Here is a 10,458-nt window from a genome sequence, read left to right as displayed (position 1 = left end):
GATGACAAACGGCTGCTCTACATTTGGAAACTTGCAGTTGTGCAACTTAAATAGGTTTTAAAATCAAACTAGTGAATCAGTACATTCTTGTAAAGTTAATGCTCTTAAGTTGGTTTTGTTTATGTTGGTAAATTAGTAATTAAAATGAAATGAATGGCAATTAAATGCGTCGTATAAAACACCGTCTCTGTCATGTAGTCTTCTCCATCAGTTTGATTGTCACTCTGACTTTTATAGCTCCCAAGAAGACTTGTTTTAGCCAGGATATTAATTCTGTAGTGAATTTAAATTCAGGGGGGGAGTGCGTGTGCATGTTGGCAGGGATGGAACGTGATCAGAAACTGCATTAAGGTGCTGTTGAGCTGAGCAGGAGCAGCTGCTGCGTGACATTAATGAACTTTTTAATGCTTTTTTCCCTTTTTCCCTCCTAGGTTGGTACAGAGGTTATACACTACGAAAAAAATCCAAGAAAGTAAGTGTTGCCCGAGCAGAATGCTCATTTTTCTCTTGGACAGAGATGTATTATGGTGTTGGGTGTGGTGTTAATAAGGGACATCTCAGGCATGTATTACTGTACTGCGTGGGAGCGATGTGCCGAGTGTCCGCTGATCTCCACTGACTGCTGGTGTGTAGTCTCAACCTGTAGGAGATGTGAATTTTTCAAGTTAACTGAAACTTATTTTAGCAAGGCCTACAGCTGAGTTGCAATTTAAATGCATATGCATGTGCAGTCACTGTAGATGATGTGCATCAGCTTGTTTTCTGTAGTAGCTGGTGCAGCAGCGCCTTTGCCTCTAAAAAGTTCAGAACTTTATGTTCTAGTCGATGTGTTGGGAGGTTGACACTTTGCTTCGCTGTCTGTTAAGTAACGTATGACTCGTAAAAAGCAATTGCGTCGTGGAAAGCGATATGGAGATTTACATTGTGATTCCAAGTCGTTCTCTGCGAGAGGGGGAGTAATCTCCTGCGGTGTAATTTTGCCTAGTTGTTAGGCTTTCAGTGCGCATAAAGGGCTGCTGTTTGTAGCAGCCTTTCTGAAATAAAAAGAAAGGAAACAGCACAAATCCACCTTATAACATTGTGTTTTAGTTTTTTCAGTGTTTTACTTTATAGTAGTAATTAACCAGAATTAAATGACTTCTGTTTTTGCTGCTCTTTTCACTTAAAGTAAAACACTTCAAGTGTAATGTTTGCCTACAGAGGTGCATTTTGAGTTGCATCTGTATGTCTAAAGTCAGAGCTGAGCTGTGTTGTTCATCCCACCCATTTCCTAACCAGGCCTGTTCTGTGGTTTTTCTATTCTATTTTGATATTTTCTGTTTTTGGAAATACAGTACATTTCTTACAAACTGTATTTCACAAATATGCCTTGTACAGTCTAAACAAATTGCACGTTCTTCTTGGCTTAAATGAATTCCACATGTTGCTGTGTTTGTCTAACTGCTAAATGGAGTGTTGTTTTCTTTACTTGGATGAAAAGACCACACCCCCCCCCCCCCCCCCCCCACCTCCAGTTTCTGTAGCTATCTAAGAACTTATTTTTTTGCATTCCCACATGATATGAAAACTGAAATACTAACTCCAAGGGTGAGGTGGAGGAACTTTTTTCTCAGTTTCACATGAATTATTTTTAATATGAGCTTACACTATTTTGAACATAGAATCACAGAATGGTTTGGGTTGGAAGGGACCTTAAAGACCCTCTAGTTCCACCCCCTGCTGTGGACAGGGCCACCTTGCACTAGACCAGGTTGCTCCAAGCCTCATCCAGCCTGGCCTTGGACACTTCCAGGGATGGGGCATCCACAGCTTCTCTGGGCAACCTGTCCCAGTGCCTCCCCACTCTCTATGAAAAACTTCTTCTTGATATCTAATCTAAACCTCCCCACTTTCAATTTAAACCCGTTACCCCTTGTCCTGTCACTACAGGCCCTTGTAAAAAGTCCCCCCCAGCTTCCGTGTAGCCCCTTCAGGTACTGGAAGGCTGCAATAAGGTCTCCCTGGAGCCTTCTCTTCTCCAGGCTGAGAGAGAACAAGTTGGAACAAGCCCAACTCTCTCAGCCTGTCCCCATGGCAAGGGAGCTCCAGCCCTCAGGGCATCTTTGTGGCCTCCTCTGGACTTGATCCAAGATATTATTGTATTTCTGGAATCTTGAGATCAATTTAGAACACTTTTGCAGTAGAGTAGGACTGGCCTTCTGCAGCAGAGCCTGTGGATGAGGTGTTTGGCTTGTAGCACTGTCCACAGGTTGATGGTAGAGGACGCGAGGTTACATGTATTCTGTGCACTCTGTGCTGGAGTGCAGCATGTGCGTGTTCCGCGTGCACACGTGCCCACTGATTTCACAGCATGGCAGTGCATATGTTCTCACACGGTGTTTGTTTTAACTGGAAGCTTGGAAGCACGGGATGAAACACTTTGGGAGCAGAAGCAAAATGCTGGGGCAGGTTAAGAAAGCTGGGTTAGACACGAGGACAAGCAAGCAGCTGATCTGGATTACAGAATAATAGTTACAGGAAAAATGTTATTTTGGAGTAATCTATTTAAAATCATCTGTCTTTGAAATGCAAGTCTGTCTTAATTTGCATCTGTGTATAGTCACCCAGGGACTTGGAGAATCCTGCCAGACTGTATGTTGAACTGGGGGGAGGAAACACCTCTTTCCAGGACCACAGGATATCACTGCTGCTTTCCTCAGTATTGGGAGGAGAAGTTAAAATCCACTGAACCCGTTTGCTAATGTTACAGTAACACCCTCTTGAAAGAATGTGCCATACAAAGTTTGAATGTATGTTTAAAAAATACCCAAACCACCACAGCGCAGCTATTCTGATGGTTAAGAGGGTGTGAGTGGCTCTGCAGACCAGTGTGTCTTATGTGGCATCTTTTTAGGTCATAGATAAAATGTTATATGCAACTACTTATTTAAAACTTTTTCTTTTCTCTCTCCCTGTCACAGGGCATATTTCCTGCCTCATATATCCATCTTAAGGAAGCAATAGTTGAAGGCAAAGGGTAAGTTTGATTTGAAGATAATCAGAATTCATTTTCCTGTTTGTATCTGCGTAATTTCAGTGCATTGTCAAATAATTATGCACTTTTCCAGTTAACTAAGGAGCTGATGACAAAAATGTGTGTGTGTTTTAAAGTATTTTAAGTTAGTAACTTAGCTCAGGTTTGCAGGTCCTGTCATCAGCAGTGCTTCTGGTTAGTACTGTCCTTAGCTGCATCTCAGAGTTGAATTAAAGCATAACCTTCTCTGTATTAGTGTAAAGGTTGCAGAAGAATTGGTAATTTACTGTTTTTATTTATAACTGGTATTACTCTCTGGACTGACGATTACCTAGGTTAATTCCTCCATTCCCTGCCCCCTGCTTTAGTCCTGATTTCAGTTTTCCCATCTTTTTATCTTTCAGCCCTTGAGTCTAATGGCTTCTGCCTGGTATATTAAGAGGTCTTTGATATGAGCTACCTTTCTTTTATGCAGATGAAATTTAAGTAATTTCTTAATTCCTTCTTCAGTAAATCCCTTTAGACTGGACTCCTTGCTGAAACTGTTATCCAAGCATTGTTTCTCTGCCTTACTGGTTGTTCTGTCGAATTGTTCATTTTGTGATTCTGCTGCTTCCGTGTTGATATGTGTGACACTAAATAGTTTGGGCTGGTTTTTGTTATTTGACAGCTGTTAAAGATGAGAAGTTCAGATCTTTCTATATAAAATTAGTACTGCTTCACATGCATGTAGAAGTTTATCAAAATGATACAAAAGTTTAGTTAAACAGGAAAAAAGCTCCAACCCCAAACCCCAGCAAAAAAAGGTGGACTGAAATGAATAAATAATTAGCCAGGTATGAAATGGAGTGAAACAGGATTAAAATATGTTATTCCTTTGTGCCCGATTTATTTTTATACACTGTTAAATATGTAAATGATAAAAGTACTAATCATGAGATTGCTGCATAACATCTTTTTTGCTGATTACAAAACTGCTTGTAAGTACCCTACTTCTGAAATATTAAAACTTTTACGTGTTGTTTCTTGCTTTTGTGGTACATAATTTTAAAACGAGTCATACAGAAACTTAACAGTAATGACTTGCATATTTAATTTTTCTTTGCAAGACCATTGTTTTGCAAACCAATTCTGCATTAGTATCATGGCATTGTAGGTTGGTTTTGTCTTGGTTGCTTCTTCTAAAATTAGTATCTCAGTAACAGATGTTTTGGTGAGGTGTATGTATCGATATCCTTATCTTGTGAGTATAGAAACAAGGACAGGGGAAAGAAGAAGGCTTGAGCTCGGTAGCATAGTCTGAGCCCACCGAAGTACCCTTTGCATGGCATGGATGGAGTAGTGTACACTGCTTCTCTTGTATCTGATGATATGTTCTTTGTTACCCTATAAATTTGCAACAAGTGTTCTTTTCATCATTCAGTTGGCTTCAGAAATGATCAATTGCTTCTTAAAAATGATTCTGCCACCCTACCCAAAACTCTTACTTAATTCAAACATTTCTTTTCTCTTCCTCTTAAGGCAACACGAAACAGTTATACCCAATGAGCTCCCCTTGATTCAGGAGGTTACCACAACGCTGCGGGAATGGTCCATAATATGGCGACAGTTGTATGTTGTAAGTATCAACGTAGGACAACATTTGCAATGGTATGTGGTTTGTGAAGAGCGTGATGCTGTGGAAGGTAGAGTGAGAAGTAGAAGTTAACGATGAGATCCTGCTTCTGTTACTGTTTTTAAAGGCTGCTTTTAATGCTGAAAAGCTGTTTAGTATCTTCTATGTTAAGGCACAAATCTCAGTTTCTTCTGAGTATTTTCTCAAGTAGTGTGCATTTCTTCGGCAGAATCAGGTTTTTACAGTGTTACCTTGATCTAGAAACAAATGGTTGAGCAGTTATGACCCCTTTTTCGTAGGGTACTATTACACAGAATACATTGAATACTTAAGATGTACATTAGATTTTTCCAAATCTGTAGATGAGTGTGTTAAAGAAATGAAGACATATGTTTTGAGGGCAGTTCTTAAGGCTGTTATCTGTGTTATGGAAAAATTGATTATATGATGTCAAATTTGTGTGGAAACTTTGACCTTAGAAAAATTATTAGTGTATGCCTTTTACCTCTCAGTATTCTTGTACTTGAAGTTGATTATTCCCCGTTCATCCTGACATGAAGTTACGTGCCTGATTATTTTCACATACTTAAGTTCCAAGCATATAAGAATATACTCTTAGAGATTTACAGTAATACACATTTGCATTGATAACCTCTCAGATGGGATAACAGAAAAAAATAAATAGCCATGAAACTGCACATATTGAAGTATTCCAAATTAAGGTCTGAAGAGTGTTCACATGCACACTTAAGACTGCAGCTCGGGTGTAAAGTAACAGCATGTTGTAGTATGTAGAAGGAGAGGCTCAGGGGAGACCTTATCACTCTCTACAACTCCCTGAAAGGAGGGTGTGGGGCTGGGGGTCTGTCTCCCCTCCCAAGTGACAAGGGATTAGACAGGAGGAAATGGCCTCAAGTTGTGCCAGGGAAGGTTTAGATTGGATATTGAGGAAATTCCTTCCCGGGAAGGGCTGTCAGGGTTGGAAGGGGCTGCCCAGGGAGGGGGGAGTCCCCGTCCCGGGAGGAGTTTCAGAGCTGTGTGGGTGAGGTGCTCAGGGACATGGTTAGTGGTGGTCTTGGCAGGGCTGGGTTAATGGTTGGACCTGATGGTCTTGAAGGTCTTTTCAAACCTTAACAGTTCTATGTAAGGTACCCTCGCTGGGACATCCCATGCTCATGATTAGTAAGGTCACTGTAACAAACTACTGTGAAGATGTGTTATTTCCAGCAGGGTTTAAGGCAGAGTCTCGGTTTCATATCAGTACGTTTGAAATCTTGTATCATAAAAAGCTGTGTCACTAACTGGCAATGAAAATGTTGGTGTTGACTAATGTGGATTTAATCATGCCTATGAAAATAAAATTTAAAACCATGGTCTGCTCGAGTGATGTGGTGTCGCAATAGGTGCGACAAAGGATAATACGTTACGTGAAGAGAAACAGTTTATATGTAGGAGAGGGCTTTAATGTGATGTGATACGAGAGAGGCTATGTTGTGAGGAGCAAGGAAGAAGTAAACAGGCAGAAGCAAACAAGGAAGAGCAGAATCGAGAGGGCACAGAGAACAGCTTGGCTCTTGGTTCCACTGCTGTATGCATTTGAGGGCAGTGGGGATTGCATTTTGACCCTAAAGTCTTTTCTTGGGGATTATTCTGGCTATGAAATCTGATATTGCTTAACATCAGAGAAATAGCACCTGCAAGCACAGGGCTTGATTGTGGCACACATAAATAAGAAAAGAGGAACAGCAAGAGGCGTTGTTGGAGGTTTTCTTATCCAGACTTGTACACAGTAACTTTTAGGAAATTATAAAATTCTCCTACTGTGGGAATCGTTTGTTCTATCCAATTATGTGCAACATGTAATTTGTCATGCGTGTACTTCCATGAAGACACATGAGCCGCAGTGCTTTGCAGTTGAGCCGCAGTGTTTGCGGTTAGGAGCAGGCAAAGTGTGACGCTATCAGTGGCCTCGATGTGGTGGCAGAGAGGGTTCCAGTCCTGGTTACAGCTTGACTCTGAGCAGGCAGATCATCTTGTGAGTTTGTTTATAGTTTGTATCTCAAGGATATCTGTTAGATTAATTGCATGTGGACAACAGCCAAAAAGAGAATTGGTGCACTGGGATTGCTTTGTCAAGGGAGATTTCATTGACTAGAGGTAACCAGTTTCAAACTGGTCGGTCTGCAGACTAGAGAAGTAATCCATATTATCCATATTTTGCATCTCAAAAATCATTACATGACCAGATTTATGCCTGTATTCAATTCATAATTGGTGTTTGAATATTGAATAACTATTCAGTTTTGATTTCCAGATAACAGAGGACGTGGCATGTTCTTCATCTCACTAGTTTATGATTGCCTGCAGCATTGAAAATCATGAACCTCTTTCCCATTTGGATTTGTCTGTATTTAGCTTCCAGCCATATGTGCCTGTGGTGTCTTTCTCTGCTACATTAAAAAGCTTTTAATAATTGGTACTTTTTCACTGTGAAGGTTCTCACACTGTAATCAAATCAGCATTTTGATAGTCTGAACAGACTGAAGTCTTTAAGTTTGGTGTGGTTTACCCCCAGCCGGCAACTGAGCCCCACACAGCCGCTCGCTCACTCCCCCACAGCGGGATGGGGGAGGGAATTGGAAGGGTGAAAGTGAGAAACCTTTGGGTTGAGATAAGGACCATTTAATAGGTAAAGCAAAAGCCACGTGCACAAGCAAAGCAAACCCAGGAATTCATTTCCCACTTCCCATGGGCAGGCAGGTGTTCACCCATCCCAGGAAAGAAGAGCTCAGTCACATGTAATGGTTACTTGGGAAGACAAACACCATCACTCCAAATGTCCCTCCCCTTCCTCCTCCTTCCCCCAGCTTTATATGTGGGGCATGAGGCCATATGGGATGGAATATCCCTTTGCTCAGCTGGGGTCAGCTGTCCCGGCTGTGTCCCCTCCCAAATCCTTGCGCCCTCCAGCCTCCTCGCTGGTGGGGTGAGGAACAGAAAAGGCCTTGACTCTGTCAGCACTGCTCAGCAGTATCAAAAACATCCCTGGGTTATTTACATTGTTTTCAGCACAAATCCCAAACAGCCCCATACAGCTACTGTGAAGAAAATTAACTCAATCCCAGCTAAAACCAGCACAAAATTTCACAGTTAAATTTTTTCCCATGAGTCTTTAAATCATTGTATTTTTTTTTTCCTGCACTGTCTGCAGTTTTTTACTGTCTTTTATATATAGGAGAGAATTTTAATTATGCAATTATTCCAGTTGTTTTCTGTAAAATAACTGGATGAAAGATAGCTACGCTTAGCCTCAATAAATCATTGATGTAGGGTGTTTAGAAAGATGTATTCCCTTTAAGAATGTGTTGAACTAGTGGCTTAGATTTGGAGGGTTATGAAGACAGTAAGAGATGCTGCTTCGGGGTTAGATCAAAGCATTCAGGGCCTCTGTGTCATCTTTGCCTTGACGTTATTCTTCACAACAAAAATAGACTGTTGTTCTGAAACTTCAGTTTTGCATAGTATTGTCTTGTTTGTGCTAAAATTGTGCACATGCACTGTCCAGGGTTTAAGCCAGCACGTGACATTCTGTTTTGTGGTTAAAGACTTGATCCTTTGTCTCTGAACATGTATGAGTATGGGCATGTGTATAGAAAATATCCTGGAAAAGATGTTTCTTCCATTGTAAGTCTGGAGCTTTTATCTTCCCGTGTCCTAACTCAGCTGAATGTTGCCAGGGAGTATTTGTGTATGCTGCTGGCACTATTGAATATCTGTAGTTCCAGCCTTTATAAGGAATTAAGATATTTAGCTTGCTATAATGTTTAGTGTTTCCCTAGTTTTTCCCTTTCCCTCAGATGTTACCTATGGACTCGTGAGATACTGATGCACTTGGCTTTGCACACAGAAGAATTGCATTTGATTTTGAAGGTTTAACCTCGGGGTGGGGGTGGGGAGAAGGATTCTGTAATGTATGGCAGGTGGAATATTGTAGAACTTGAGCCTTTTGCTGTAAAAAATGCACCATTTTTATTCAATAACATTCTTCACTGAGTAGAATAAGACTCAAGTTACTCTCTGAACCAGGAGAAGAATATCTTTCCCTTGAATTGCCTGTTCTGAATACAGTATGACACGGGTTTTAAGGTAACAAACACAAGCATTTATGCTTATTTAGGTACCTAAAGGAGAGTATAAGAATCTCTATTCCGTGTTCTGTGCTATAGAAAGTTAGGCTTTCATTTTAGAGCTAATTGCAGACTCTTACCCTTTTGAATTTGTATTTTATAATTGCAATTTATTTTACATATTTAAAAGGTGCTCTGTAGACTTCAAAATTAACTTCTACCCGTCTTCTTCCTCGGAACAGCAAGATAACAGAGAAATGTTTCGCAGTGTACGGCACATGATATATGATCTTATTGAGTGGAGATCTCAAATACTGTCTGGGACACTACCGCAGGATGAGCTCAAAGAACTGAAAAAGAAGGTGACTGCCAAAATTGATTATGGCAACAGGTTTGTGAACAATATTTTCCAAGTGTTTATGCTTAAAATGAAGTTGACTTAGTAATACGTGTGATCTGTCAGTGACTTCTTGCAGGATTCTTTTATTCCTGTATTTATGCAGTAATTTATTAACAGTCCTGCTATAGCCAGATCAAGAATGAAGTTGATACAGCATCTTTAGCCTAGAGCACAAATTGTAATACCTAAAGTGGAATCCATATGTAAGTCTCGCTTGATGGTATTACCAGTTTGATACTGCTATGAAGTTGCAATTTTTACGGTCGGTTGAAAGGTGCAAGTATTGCCTCCATTCAGATTATAATTTGAGTTGTGCTTGCTTCTGTAGATTGAACAGTTGCTGCCTCCTCAGCACCACGAGCTGTGCGTGCCCTCCAGTCATCTAGTTATGATGTGATGTTGAAGGATTTGGCTCAAAAGCTTATTTTAGCTCATTTTCCTTCTACTTACATAGTTCTAGCTTGTACCTGAAGATTAAAGATAGATTTAATAAAAGAAAGTATCTGTTTAACAGAAGAAAATGGCACATATGAAGGCAATATTTACAAGAAAGACAGCAGTATAGGTGCCATATGTTTGATATGTTAGTAACTCAGATGTATTAACTCTCCAAACAGTGGTCTGAATTTAAGCAAAATATTTTGAAGTATAAGTTTTAAATTGTCTGTACGGTGATGACTTTCCATTTTGATGGAAAATGATCAATCATGTCTTGCTCTCGAATCAGGAAGTTATTTGAAGCAGTGCTTTGAATGCTGCGAGGCAGCTTTGTCGTACCGAGCACCTGGGAACAGAAAAAGTTTTCATCAAGCCAGTCTCTAAATCCTTGGGATGTAAATAACTCATCAGATTCCAGCTATTTGTGGTTTATTCCCTAAGAACTGCCAAATTTGCAGTATTTCTGTTCATCTACTTGATCAGCAAAAGCTGTGATTAAAAAAAAATCATCAGTAAATGCATTCAATCAGTAATTAGCATTCATAATCCAAGATATGGACTGTTGTACCTCAGCAGACAATTAACCAGATGTTGTTGATATTATGTGTTTGGCTACTGCATTTTACCATCTGGCTAAGGAGTTGGTTAAAGTTACTCTGAATAACCTCCAGATGCTCAGCGTTCAAATACAATGGAACATCTTGTGCTGTGCTTTGCATTCACAGTGTTCTGATGGACTGATTAAGTGATCAGAACATTCTCTGTGGAGTACAGGAGGGAAGGGAATTTAAACTTCTGAGTAGATACTCACTGCTGAAAGATACCATATGTTTCTAATGTAGTCATACATTCACTTTTGCCTACA

At 40.2% G+C, this 10,458-nt stretch overlaps 1 protein-coding gene across 1 annotated transcript in view; it reads left to right on the top strand.

Moving 5' to 3' along the window:
* Window positions 1–431: 431 nt before the first annotated feature.
* The window catches only part of LOC104514108 (dedicator of cytokinesis protein 1-like), a gene marked incomplete at its 5' end in the record, with an annotated part of 24,808 nt that continues 14,781 nt past the window's right edge, over window positions 432–10,458 (top strand). Inside the window, 4 exons of the mRNA XM_010157668.1 lie at window positions 432–472; window positions 2,961–3,016; window positions 4,535–4,631; window positions 8,998–9,146. Of these exons, the coding sequence (XP_010155970.1) occupies window positions 432–472; window positions 2,961–3,016; window positions 4,535–4,631; window positions 8,998–9,146 (343 nt within the window). The remainder of the gene's footprint in view (window positions 473–2,960; window positions 3,017–4,534; window positions 4,632–8,997; window positions 9,147–10,458) is intronic.

This window comes from Eurypyga helias, unplaced genomic scaffold (assembly GCF_000690775.1).
Source record: "Eurypyga helias isolate BGI_N326 unplaced genomic scaffold, ASM69077v1 scaffold13620, whole genome shotgun sequence".
In the NCBI taxonomy this organism is placed as follows: Eukaryota; Metazoa; Chordata; class Aves; order Eurypygiformes; family Eurypygidae; genus Eurypyga; species Eurypyga helias.
This window is presented reverse-complemented; position numbering and strand designations above follow the sequence as displayed.